At 27.3% G+C, this 15000-nt stretch overlaps 1 protein-coding gene across 4 annotated transcripts in view; it reads right to left on the bottom strand.

The window, feature by feature from the left end:
* The window catches only part of LOC118447243 (A disintegrin and metalloproteinase with thrombospondin motifs 7), a 90646-nt gene that overhangs the window by 58911 nt on the left and 16735 nt on the right, over positions 1 to 15000 (bottom strand). For all 4 annotated transcript variants that reach the window (XM_035878980.2, XM_085662969.1, XM_035878979.2 and 1 more), the window contains exon 2: positions 2903 to 3102. In XM_035878980.2, coding sequence (XP_035734873.2) covers positions 2903 to 3065 — 163 coding nt within the window. In that variant the 5' untranslated portion in view covers positions 3066 to 3102. The remainder of the gene's footprint in view (positions 1 to 2902; positions 3103 to 15000) is intronic.

Raw genomic sequence — 15000 nt, forward strand, 5'->3', positions numbered from 1 at the left:
TGCCGCTTGCTCGCCAAGTTAATAACTTCGTAATAACGAAACGTCACAGAGAGTGGACAGATTACTTGCTTCTCTACGTCTGCCCCGTGGCGTGGCATAGCATGGTATGGCATGGCGTGGCGTGGCGTGGCGTGGCGCGGCGTGGCGTGGCGTAGTTTGCTTGCTTGCTTTTCTGTGTAAATGACGTTAAGTAAACAACTCTTTGGCCATACAGTAATTTTCCGTGATCATAATAATTGCACGTTAACGAGAGACTAATTTCGCATACGAAATATTATACCGTATTAGTGTTCTACTCTTTACCTCCCCTACCGTTGTCATCAGTTCCCTCTTCTCAACCTTCCCTCCTAACGCCCACCCCTCCTCCCTCCTCCCTATCCCATCTCACCAACCCTATAGCGCATATAAGCGTCGTTCTACGTACATATTTTAGATACATACGTATGTACATACATACGTATATAGATACGTACGATAACTATATAAATATGATAAATATATAAGTATAGATGTATGAATTGTGCAAGTTGCATTCTATCCCAGTTATTCAGAGTACAACAATGGAAATAAATATTTACCACTGTCTGTTTGCCTGTACGGACAGAAGAGAGGATTATTCTCGGCTATAATCTACATTCATGAGCGTTCAAGTTCGTATCTAAAACGTGTCTTTTGCGTGGGTGCAAATCTTTTACTTTTTTTTTCCTTTCTACTTTTTCTCCTTCTTATTTCTTTCTTTTTCCTTTTAATTTTTTTTTTTTTTTTTTTTAATTTTCTTTTTAACGAACATTAATCCCGTTGAAATAAATGTTGATCGAAAATGTGTTACATGATCTTCGAAGAGCTGATCCACGAGGGAAGCTATTAATCGTAAGGAAAATATTTGTACGGAAAATATTTACGAGAATTGAAGAAGACGATCGATAAAGATCGATTTTATTAACGTTATTATAATATTTTTAATGCCAATGTAATGTAATATTTAACAATGTTTTATTAATATAATTATGATAATAATTAATTGTAATATTGATTGAAATTAGAAATTAGAATTGAGAAACTTTTTTTTGTCAAAGATTTGATATTTGAGATTTTGATAATCGAATAAATACTAGAACGAATTTTTATATATATATATATATATATATATATATATATATATTATATATATGTAATTCTCTCTTTCTCTTTTTCTCTCTTTCCCGGTCTCTTTTTTTCTCTCTGTCATTAAACGCATTAAACGAATTTGCTTTACCAAAGAGAAATTAAATTAAGCCGACCGACATATTATTCGCATGATATTATGTAATGGAGTATATGTATATTTCTCTATTTATCGTTCGTTCGATCGATCGATCGATCCTTCGATCCGATTTTGTCCTTCAAATTTGCGCTATCGGCAATTTCTTGGCGGTAAAAGATAGGAACTTAAAGATGAGAGGACTTGAAAGTTATGCCGATTGGCTGCAGGCAAAACAGCGTCGATGGTGGTCCAGACGATATCTGAATCTTGATATATTGCGATAAGATCAGCAAAATATCGTGTGGAAATATCAAACGCTTCATAAACTCGATGCCCCAGGCTGTTCATTCTCTCGTTCACGATACTTATTTTTTTTTTTTTTTTTTTTTTTTTTTTTATATATATCAACCTCTCTCTCTCTCTCTCACTCTCTGTTAGACACATTTTTTTTTATATAAATCATTTATTAGCGTAATTAAAAATCTAGTTCCAACTTACATGTACGAGATGAACTATTAACGAAATCATTATCATCATCATCATCATCATCATCATCATCATCATCATCATCATCATCATCATTATTGTAGCATACATACGTGAATTATTAAAAGCTAAAGATTAGCATTTTACTCCACTCCACTAGACTTCTATCGATCTTCGCTAATCGATAAATCCTTCCTTTCTTTATCTTTTCTTTTCTTTGTCTTGTGAACTTGTTTTTAAAAGGTTAGATGGTATAATGATTAGAAATAATTCAACATGACTTGTCTATCCTTTTTTTTTTCTTTTTTTTTTCTACGTTAGATATGTAATTATAACATTGAAATAGACTTGATTTCACAGGGATTATATCGGAAGTATTTATTTAACAATAACAATAAATATATATATATATATTTATTTATTCATTTGTACGAATAAAAATTAGGAAAGAAAAAGAAATAAAAAAAATAAAAAATAAAATAAACAATTACCTTTAAAATTTTTTTTTCTTCTTCTTTTTCTTTGATTCTGATTTCGATTTCGATTTCGATTTTTTTTTTTTTTTTTTTCTTTTCCAATACGAAATACGACGATGATGTTCGTGAAACAATATAAAAAAGAAAAAGAAAAAGAAAAAAAAAAAAAAGAAAAAAAGAAAAAATATTTTAATTGCTCGAAACAATTTTGTTAATAATACAAATGTAATTGGTTTTACTTTTTCAAGTTTTTCTCATCAAATAAACGCGAATGAATAATTTCATCTTTTATCTTATTCTTTATCGAATTATTGTCACTCGAAAGAGTTTCAATTGGAATTTTTAATTAAAAATTTCGTCTATTTCCTTTTTTACTTTTTTTTTTTTTTCTTTTTTTTTTTTTTTTCTTAATTTCTCGACTAATAAAAATATCTTTTCGTATATTGCTCTTAAATTTGATGAACGTGTCTCGTCCGACGCTTTTGACGGAGCACGTTTACGTCTAAAAGTTTATTTCCGAATTCGATTATGTAACTTTTTAAACGATAGGAGGGGATTGAAGAGAAAAGGAATTTCTCTCTTAGTTTTTCATTGTAGTAATGCGATCGACAATCAAGGAAAATTTTAAAGGATAACTACTTACCTGATTATTTATAAATTTTAATTTAAAAAATATATTTAATATTATTTCACTTACCTCTTAAATTAGACGATGATTCTCTTCGTAGAGTCTCCGACGTTGTATTAACGACCACGATGAAGATTTGCAATAGAAATAGACTTTTCATTGTCGATGTTCCTTTAAACAATTTAACGAAAAAGTCCGTTTCTCCGTGGCCACCATTAAATTCTCGTAACATTTTTCCTTTTTTCGCAGAGCGATACGTTATGTGGATTCTGTAAAATGAAATAATTATATTGTAATTGATAAATTTCAAATAAAAAAACAAGGTATATTTTAATTTCAATCAATGAATGTCGTTTTATTGACAGTTCATTGTATTCAATCTGATAAAATTCACAAGATGGGAATTAGATGAAAAATGTCAAAGAAACGAAAAAAGAAAAAAGAAAAACAGAAAAGGTGAAATAAATAAAACAATAATGATATTTGAACGATTAAATAATTGTAATGAAAAATAAATAATTATAATATCAAACTTCGATGTACTCATTATTTGTGATTATTATATTATTTTTCTTTTTTTGCATTGTTAACGTAATTAACATTAATGAGTCACTCATTTGTCAAATCGATTAATTTGATAAAAGAAAAATTGGAGAAATGTGTTGGAATGTTATAAATTGCTTTTTTCTTTTTTTTCTTTTTTTTTTTTTTTTTTCTTTAATTCTCTTTTAAATATAAATTCAAATGAACATTGTAGAAGAATGTATTAATACGAACATAATTTTTATCTAATGACATATAAAGTAAATAAAATAGAATAGTCTTAGAATAATCGTTATTTATGAAATAAGTTATTTTTTATTCGATGGTGAAAAATATTTTATCATTTAACAATAATAAATAATTAGAAAATTAGAGAAATTTATTATGAATATAAAAGAATGAAGAATTTCATCAAGTACTTTGTCATTTAAATATATTAAAAAAAAAAAAAAAAAAAAAAAAAAAAAAAAAAAAAAAAAGAAGAAAAAAAAAAGTATTCAAAAAATAATGGTAATCGATTTGACTTGTGAATAACTAATTTAACGGAGATTGGCTAACGAATAATTATTTACGTGATATAGAATGCGATATTCAATAAACATTTATTTGCTCTCTTCGATATGTAGAATATTTATAAACGCGATTTTAAAGTCGTCCCTCGACGGAGTCGTTGATAGGGGATGCAGAATAATCCTACACATTCGTGAAATTAATGGTTAATGAGAAAAGATACGACTGATACGCTCATTTGGGAACAGAGCATTGTGCATTTTTTATTTTATCGATTTTTCAATTATGAAGAGTTCAATTTATATTATACATATCTCTTTCGTATATAAGAATCGATATATATATATATATATATATATATATATATATATAATATACATATAAATATCTAAATAAGTATGTGTATATATATATATTTTTCTTTTTTTTTTTTTTATGTACATACATAAATACTGTGTATAATAATATTGATAATCAACAAATTAACCAAGTAGGTATTTTCATATGAAATTAAACGTAATAATATAGATAAATGTATATATAGGTAGATATTTTTCTTGATATATACTTGGAAATATATTCTACGTATAAAATTATTCAATACCGACGAATCAATCAAAATTAATAAAAAAATCGAACAATATATAATAAACGGATATGTTAATATCGATAAAGAATTAATGACTGAATCAAACTCGAACGATATGATTTCTAATTGGTAAATAATATTTTTTAAAATCTTTTTACTTTGATACAAATTCATTTTATATACATGCATACATACATACAATCGTATATATATATATATATATATATACACGAGTATATGCAATCGTGACAATTCCAAATATTTACTTACATACATGTTTGACATTTGACATACATATATATATATATATATATATATATATATATATATACATACATACATACATACACACATACCTACCTACATACATATATAAATACATATCAACATACCTACCTACATACATACCTACATACATACATACCTACTTACATACATCTATAAATACATACCAACATACTTACCTATATATATACATAAATACATATCAACATACTTATCTACATACATATATTCATAATATGAATATGCATGTATATATGAATATGTATGTATGTATGTATATATTATATCCATATATACATACATAAATATATACATACATACATTCATATATCCATATATACATACATACATATATACATACATACATACATACATACATATATACTGCATACATACATGCATATTGCATACATACATACATACTGCATACATACATACATACATACATATATACTGCATACATACATGCATATTGCATACATACATACATACTGCATACATACATAGATTCTTACATGGATACATACGTATATATACTCGACTGATGAATCGCGGGAGGTCCACGAAATTATCGTGTGGGCGGATCGTGAGTGATCTGGAGAAACGGCACGAAGTGAGAGGCACCGGAAATGCGTTTCGAGTTAAACGTTAGAGAAGCGTGGGTACGTTCTGACAAAAAAATGAAGAAAAAATCCATGAAGAGAAAGAGTGGGGGATGACGAAGGATGGATGGATTGGATGGATGGATGGACGAGAAGGAAGGAAGGGGGAATCGAATACGGGGGCGGGGGAAAGCGACGGGGGGGAGAGGTTGATGGAGATCGGAGGAGTAACACGAGAAAGCAGTTAAAGCTTCGGAACGAGATTTACTCCTACGAGAATATTCAATATTATTGGATAATTAGATAATTAGAGAGCTGTTAATATTTATGAGCGAACGATCGATCAGCGTTAAGATAATATAATAATTAAATGTATATGCGTATATGTATGTATGTATGTATGTATGTATGTATGTATGTATGTATGTATATATGTCTGTATAATAATTAACGAGAGATAGTTGATGAAATGTTCGTAAATAAATCCAAAATTAATCTAAATTAATTTGATAGAAAAAAAGATTCTACCCAGAGATGTTATATACGAACGATGAATATATGTTTATTTGTTCGTGTGGATAAACATTGGGAGAATGTAAAAAGAAAACAAACAAAAGATATAAAATAAAATAAATTAATTTCCTTTAATCTATCTTATTTTTTTTTTTTTTTTTTTTTTTTTTTATTTTGATTTTGATTTCAATTTTACTTTCTATTTCAATTTCGATTTTGATTTTGATTTTCATTTTAATTTTTATTTTCATTTTCACTTTTATTTTCATCCTGATTTCGATTTTCAGTTTCATTTTCATATATAGACTTTCATTTTCATTTTCATTTTCATTTTCATTTTCATTTTCATTTTTATTTTCATTACCTTCGATATTGATTTTGATTATATTTTTGATTTGACTTTTAATTGATGATTTCGATCTCTTTTCTACGCTTTCAATTGAAATATATGATCGCTATATATATATATATATATATATATGATTATTCTATATTCTAATCTGAGTTGATGATCGTTCGTTTGAACGGCAAAAGTGGTGGCAAGGAGAGCAAGGAGGCAGAGTTAGAAGTGACACAATGGACCAATAGATGCAACGTGTTCCCCATGTTTAATGGCCCGTGGACGAGGGACACGTGTTATTATACGCCGCGGACCAATGGGGAAAAGAGTTTTTCCTTACGCGTTCGTTTAACCATAAAAGTATTCTCAAAGGCGTGTCATAATAAAATCATGTCTTATTATTAAAATTCGATCTTCCATCTCCGTTCTTTCGTTCGATATATTATATACTTGTCTTTCTTTCTATCTTTCTTTTTCTTCTTTACTTTTCAATTTCTATCTTCCTTTTTTCCACTTTTTTCTTTCTTTTTCTTTTTTTTCTTTTTTTTTCATCGCGGAATTATAATTATTTGTTCGAACGATTCAACATCTAGAATACATCGATTCTATCGTAGTTACGTGTAATTCACTCTCGTCTATTGTCCGCATATCGGCCATATCGTTTTGTATTTTATTTCTCTCCTTTTAATCGTATTCTTAATAACGATTGCATTGCATTGGGCTGTTACAAAGAAAAAAAAAAAAAAAAAAAAAAAAAAAAAAAAAAAAAAAAAAGAAGTCTTATTTATATCTTTTTTCTTTTCTCGAAACTCTAGAAAATCTATAGTGCTTGTCCAACGAATTTAGACACGTATCTTTCTCTTTCTCTTTTTCTCTGTCTGTCTATCTGTCACTCTCTCTCTCTCTCTTTCTCTCTGTCTCTTTGTCTCTCTCTCTTTCTCTCTTTTCTCTGTTTGTCTGTCTCTCTCTCTCTCTCTTTTTCTCTGTCTGTTTGTCTCTCTCTCTCTCTCTCTCTCTTTTTCTCTGTCTGTCTATCTGTCCCTCTCTCTTTCTCTTTTTCTCTGTCTGTCTGTCTGTCTCTCTCTCTCTCTTTCTCTCTTTTTCTCTGTTTCTAAAAGTATCGATTTCTTCGATTGCAAACGATCGATTCTCCAATCACTCGACGTAATTAATTTAAAAGATAGAGTGGGGTAAGAAACATGCTTTGATGAACGCTGTAAAGCGTAGGCATAACCACACGAGGATAAATTAAATACTTTGAGGAAAGAAAGAGAGAGTGAGAGAAAGAGAGAGAGCGAGAGAGAAAGACAAACAGACAGAAGGAAACACAGAGAGAGAGAGAGAGAGAGAGAGAGAGAGAGAGAGAGAGAGAGAGAAAGAGAGAGAGAGAGAGAGAGATAGGGAGAGAGACAGAGATATGAAATAAAGAAAAAGAGAAAGCGGATGTTGTAGGTATTCTGAATTTGGTCGAACGAGATTTACACCTACGAGATCCCATCGTGATGTTTTATACGAGTTTAGTAGTAGCAGCTATTAATATGACGCATTACCACTCGATTCTGATTCGATAACGACTACGTAGGAGGGCGGCCTTCCTTTGATCTATCTTCATTTGGGCACTCATGACCCTCAACCTTCTTAAGTAAGTACCAATGTGCTACGTCATCGATTAATTCTTTTTCTCCTTTTATTATTTTTCTCTCTTCGTTTTTCTTTTTCTTTTTTTTTTCTTTTTTTTGTTTTTTTTCTTTTTTTTTTATTTTGTCTCTTTCTTCTTCTTCTTCTTCCTCTTCTCATCTCATAATTTTTTGATTTCAACGTAAGTAGTCAATATAGTAATTGCGAGAACGGTTAAAATTATTATTATATAAGAAATAATTTGTATTTCGCGTTTACGTTAATCTTGGTTTTTCACAAATGATACTGTAATATCTATTATTAACAAGTCAATTTTATCGCGAATGATTTTACGACGATAGAAAGATAGAGGATATTTTAAGTTGAAAATTTTATTTGAAAGTTGATCGTCGAAGATGATCTTTAATATTTTTGTTTACGACGGAAATTATTTACTTTTGTTGATACTGTTGAAGTAAATAATTTTTCTTTTTTAATAATTTTTATCAACTAGAATCTCGCACGTTTGTCTGCCTTTTCTTCTCTTTTCTTTTGTTTTTCCTTTTTTTTTTTTTTCTTTTTTTTTTTCTTTTTTTTTTTTTGTAAAAATAAGACTATGATTAAAGATCAAATTGAACGTGCGACGATCGATATAAAAAATAAAAAGAAAATATTAGAGAGAGCGGAGGAAAAAATTACTTGACGACTCACGTAGCTCTTTAAATTGATTTTTAACTCGAACGAGATTAAAACGAAAGATACATATTTTAGTTTGAAATATTATTTGGAATTTATCGAAGATTTATAATATTGTAGTATCAATGAAATACATGTGAGGATGATATTTTTTTTGGGGGCATATTATGGAAGCAAATATTTTTTTATTTTTTATCGAATAAAATCTCACATGTTTGTCTGATTTCTTTCTTTTTTTTTCTTTTTTTTTTTTTTTTTTTGTAAAATTAAGACGATGATTAAAGATCGAACGCGCGATGGTCGATATAAAAATAAAAAAGAAAATAGTGGCGAGATAAAAGATAAAAAAAAAAAAAAAAAAAAAAAAAAAAGAAATATGAAAAAAAAGTTACTCGATGACTCACATAGTTTTTTGAATTGATTTTTAATTCGAACGAGATTAAGACGAAAGATACATATTTTAATTTGAAATATTATTTGGAATTTATCGAAGATTTATGATATTGTAGTTTCAATGAGATACATGTGAAGATATTTTTTTTCTTCTTTTTTTTTTTTTTTTGGGGGGAGGAATATTATTGAAGCAAATATTTTTTTTTAGTTTTTATCTACTAAAACCTCGAATGTTTATCTGTTTTAATATATATGTATATATATATATATATATATATATATATATATATTTTTTTTTTTTCTATTTTGTAAACTAAAACGATGATTAAAGATCGAACGTGCGATGGTTAATATAAAAAATAAAAAAGGAAATAGTAACAAGGTAACAAGGAAGCAAAAAGAAAAAAATATGTATTCGATGACTCACGGCCAGTCTTTTAACTTGATCATCTTTAACTCGAACGAGATTATAACGATAGATACATTCTTCAGTTCGAAAATATTCGTTTGTAAATATTTTTTTTCGATGGTTTTTTTTCTTTTCTTTTTCTTCTTTTTTTATTGAATAAAATCTTGCACGTATGTTTCCTTTTCTCGTCTATTTTTCTTCTTCTTCTTCTGTTTTTTTTTTTTTTTTTTTTTTTTTTTTCATTCTTTTCCTTCGTAAAATAAGACTTTGATTACAGATCGAACCGAACGGACGATGGTTCGATATAAAAATAAAAAAGGTTATGGTAGCGGCGAGATAGAATGCGAGGAGAAGAAAGATGAAAAAAAAAAAATGAAAAACAAAAAAGAAAACAAAGAGAAGAAAAAAGGAAAGAGAGAGAGAGAGAGAAAAAAAAGAAGAAAAAATGATTCGACGACTCACGTCGCTCTTGGCAATGTAAATGAAATCGTTCAGGTTCATCCACGTAGAGTAGTAAGGGCTGTCATTATATTCGTACCGAGAGCATACGCTTGCGAATCACAGATGACTTGCAAGAATAGTTTACTTATACGTATGTGCATGTTGAATTATTATTTCCTCTTGCGTGATCTGATGCAAGCGTATGCTCGGTCGAGCGCGCGCTCACACGGAAGAACCATGTATTTACAACGACGATTGAATAGAGACACAATTTCTTTCTTATTTATCGCATTTTACTTAAAACACACATGCAAGTCTTATACAAACAAAATAAACGCATTGAATATATGTAGAATTAAGCTTTCAGAGAGAGAAAGAGAAAGAGAGAGAGAGAGAGAAAGAGAGAGAGAGAGAGAGAGAGAGAGAGAGAGAGAGAGAAATACACACATACATATATATGTTTATATTTTTACGAATTATTATTATATTATAATAACTCTATATACGAATTATTATTATATTATAATAACTCTATTATTATTATAATAACTAATATAATAAATTATTTTTTTAATGACATTATTATAATAATTATTATAATAACTATTATAACTATCAAAATATACATACGTATATACGCATATGTATATATGTATATATATGTGTATATATATGTATATATATATATATATATAAAAATAGGTTTATATATATACATATGCATATACGTGCGTGTATATACATATATATATATATATATATATATATATATATATATATATATGTCCTATATTTTTTCATCGATAATTACAAAAAAAATATTATTATAATTAATGTACATGTATATACAATATATAATATATATATATATATATGTATTATAGATATATTATATATAATTATATTTATGTCCCTTATTTTTCCATTGATAAATATAAAAGAAAAATTATTATAATAACTATTATAATAATCAATTTACAATAATCGTATAAAATCAATCTCGGTGAATTTGATTAAAAGATTTTATTGATGTACAACAGTTTCTTTTATTTCAAATAAATAAGAAATAAAAAAGAAAGTATATTTTTCTAAAAGTTATACAAGACTATCTACATAATATATATTATATATATATGATTATGAGAGTTCAGTAAGTAGTTATCGTATATCAAACATTTTCTTTTTCGTGAGAAAGTCTGCTGTCTACCTATAACATCATCTATATATATATATATATATATATATCTTGAAAAGGATATCGTTCGATCGAATCAACTTCGTAAAGGACATCGTCTACAAAGACACGAGAATATCCGGGCACGATATTCGCTTTGAGAAGGAAAACTGGCGCAATAAAGTGTCGATCGTGGACACCTTTGAGTATCGAACCTAACGCGTTCGCTGTTCTTGTTGTCGAGTAAATATTTATGCATGATTTATACTAGCAATGCAGCTGAGATTGCGTATTTACTATACACGAATATATGCATATACCTATAGCACCTATCAGGTCGACAAGAGGCCCTATACTCAGTTCATTGTTTCTCTCTCTCTCTCTCTCTCTCTCTCTCTCTTTTTATTTTTACTTTTTATTCTTTTTATCTCGTTAAGTTATTCTCTTTCTCTCTTTCTCTCTCTCTCTCTCTCTCTCTTGCTTTATTTCTTTATTTGTCTCTTTTTTATATTTTCTCTCTCTCTCTCTCTCTCTCTCTCTCTCTCTCACTCTCTCTATCTCTCTCTATCTCTTGATTGACTGAAAATGATGGATCGAAATGGAACGAAAGGTCATTTACATTTTCGAATTAATCACGATCAGTCATTCGCATCATTCGATCTTGGAATGTCCGACGAATTTGTATTTTTTTGTTAATTAATCCCACGAAATACGTAACAAAAACTATGATTAGAAAATTATAAAGAGCGTAACTATACACTATCGGATTTAGCATTTGATAAGACTGAAGCTTTAAAAATATTTAACGGTGAGGAGATGTGATACTCCGTTAATATAAATCAATTATTTATTTTTATAATATAAATGAATTCTTTAATATTTTCGATTCTAATTGCTCGTACGAATAATAAAGTGAGAAATATTACCGCCAAATTTGATTATTCGTTGTCGTTGATATAGTAATGAAGATTATAATACTATCATCAGATATTTAATTATATTTATTATATAATGTAAATTTATAATTTTTATGTCGCCCGAGGGATCATCTCACTGTTTTACGAGGCCTGAGGTTAAATCTCTTTCAACGTCTGCTCGTAAATCCATCACTGACAATTATTGTGTTTATCTTATTTATTATCTATTATTGTTATTGTTAAATAGTTATTATTATTCATGAATTAATATTGAAAATATCCAATGATATATAAATATATGCAAATTTTTTCTTTTTTTTTGTTCGAATTTTTTTCCTTCAAATGCATGTGGGTGTATTATGTTAGATTAATTAAAATTGGAAAAAATTTCTTTTAATTAACGAAGAATCATTTTCGTATCTTCCATTTTGATATATATATATATATATATTTTTTTTTTTTTTTATTTCATAAAAACGATTCACGATTTTATACACCATATATTCGTTTTCTTTGTTTTCATTACTAATATTTATTTTATAATTTAATTGTAAAAATTTAATCCTTAATAATATAATAATCAATTTATGGTTTATTTTGTATATTAAATCGAATGAATCGGAAGAATTTTTTTTTTCTCTTAATTAACGAAGACTCACTTTTGTATCTTTAATTCTGATAATCTTTCTTTTTTAATATTACATTTCTTAGAGTTTTTATTTTTAATTTTTATTTTATTATTTCATCGTAGAAAACTTAATCCTTCGAATATAATCACCGATTTGTGCTCGGATTTATGTTTCAAGTTATTTCGAATACGTAACGAAACATCCGTAGCGAAGATATCGAAAGTTATTAATGGCTGTTTCCTCGTGTAATGTCACTGTGTTAACGATAATTTAAACGTGGCGAATGTTCGAACGTTTTACGAGATTCCATCCGGCCCCTTAATGATATAATAATAACGCGTTTCCATCCCTTCGCAAGTCGACCTTTCATTAAATTCGCCGAACGTTGCTTTTCGTGTTACGATTGACGTTTAGGTACCGCCATTTTTCAAAATGTATCGATTAATCGTTCTCGTTATCATCTTCTCATTAAGAGCGTACTCCGACTTTGTAATTACGCGATAGCAAGAGTAATTTTATGATTTTCTTTACGACACAAAATTCGTTTTTCTATCGTAAATTGCATTACATTTTATATATATATATATATATATATATATATATATGTATATATTTTTTATTAAAAGTAGTTTCATATAATATTTAAAGTTACTCATGTTATATTATCGTAATTAGTATAATATACTCTTGTATAATTTTATAAAAAATGTTACGTTTGTATATGATACAATATTCATATTCGATAATTTATATATATACATAATATATATATTATATATATATTTTTATACATTTATATATATATATATATATGTATATGTATAAAATAAAAGAAATATTAATTTTTTAAAATCATATTTTATATTTATGATTATGAAAAGTATTCGGTAAGTAATATGTAATATATAAGATAAAAAAAGTATAATTTTCTTATATCACATTTTATATTTATATTTATGAAAAATATTCATATAATATTTAATTATTAAATATTTCATATAATATTTAAAGTTACTCATGTTATTTTATTGTAATTAATATAATATACTCTTGTATAATTTTATGAAAAATGTTACGTTTGTATATGATACAATATTCATATTCGATAATGTATATATATATATATACATATATATAAATATTATATATATATTTATTTATATATATTTATATATATATATATGTATATATGTATAAAATAAAAGAAATATTAATTTTCTAAAATCATATTTTATATTTATGTTTACGAAAAATATTCGGCCAGTAATATGTAATATATAAGATAAAAAAAGCATAATTTTCTATCACATTTTATATTTATATTTATGAAAAATATTCGACAATTAATTAACAGTATATATATATATCTTTATATATGTAAATTATCGAATATGTAAATTATATCATATACAAACGTAATATTTTTTCTAAAATTATACAAGAGTATATTTATATATGAAGAAAAAAGAAAAGAAAGATTAACTCCCTACACAGTTTTCACTCAGTATAATAAATCAACGATCGTAAGAGAACAATCGATAGGCGGGGAACATTGATGATACAATTGGAAGTATACAATACAAAGTTCGAATAGAATTTGCTGGTTTAATAGGGTGAGCTAAATGTCGATGGTGGTCGATTACACGTGGGCGATTAAAAGGTTCGAGGTTATAAATCGAAACGAATAATCGTGCGGAATAATAACGGGTTTTAACAGGTTTGGGTTTAGATTATGCCCGTCAGTCGACACACCGTCATGGTTTGATTTACGAACGAACAAAGGTGTCAAAACTATATCGTATGTTTGATTTTGCTCGCGGCGGTGGCAGCGATGACGATGATGGCGACGTAAGTCGAGAAGAAAAAAGAGAGAGCGAAAAAAAAGAAGAAACGAAGAGACGTAATAACGTACTCTCATTCGATGATACGTAGATATTGTATTATTGATATTAATATTCGAATAAATTTGAAAATATTCTTTATAATTTCAATCAAATTCCTTTCGTTAAATTATTTCAAAGAAATTTTGCAAAGAGTACACGAACAATAATTAAACTATTTATCGCTAATTTTATAATAATTAATTAATTATACGCGAATAATGAAATATAAAAGATAATGCGTAAGGCAATTTTTATTATATTCATTTAAAAATTTTCTTTTTTTATTTCATTTTATTTACAAATTTAAGAAAAATGATTGATAGTAGATAAAACGAACGGTGATTTTAAGAGGACAGAGATATATATATATATATATAGAAAGAGAGAGAGAGAGAGATAGAGAGAAACACGAGGGACGTTTCGACGGGTAGAAAAGGAAAAATGAAAGGAAAAAAGAAAGGAAGAAAGAAGGAAAGAGAAAAAAAAAAAAGAAAAAAAGAAAAAAAAAATCTTTTTCTCGTTTAAATTCCGCTTATCTTTAATACATCTGAAAGGAAGATCGCGAAAAGTCAACAAAAAAAGAAAAAAGAAAAAAAGGAAAAAAGGAAAAAGGAGAGAAAAAGAAA

The sequence above is a fragment of the Vespa mandarinia genome, chromosome 20 (genome assembly GCF_050613455.1).
Source record: "Vespa mandarinia isolate Hongniang chromosome 20, ASM5061345v1, whole genome shotgun sequence".
Lineage (NCBI taxonomy): Eukaryota > Metazoa > Arthropoda > Insecta > Hymenoptera > Vespidae > Vespa > Vespa mandarinia.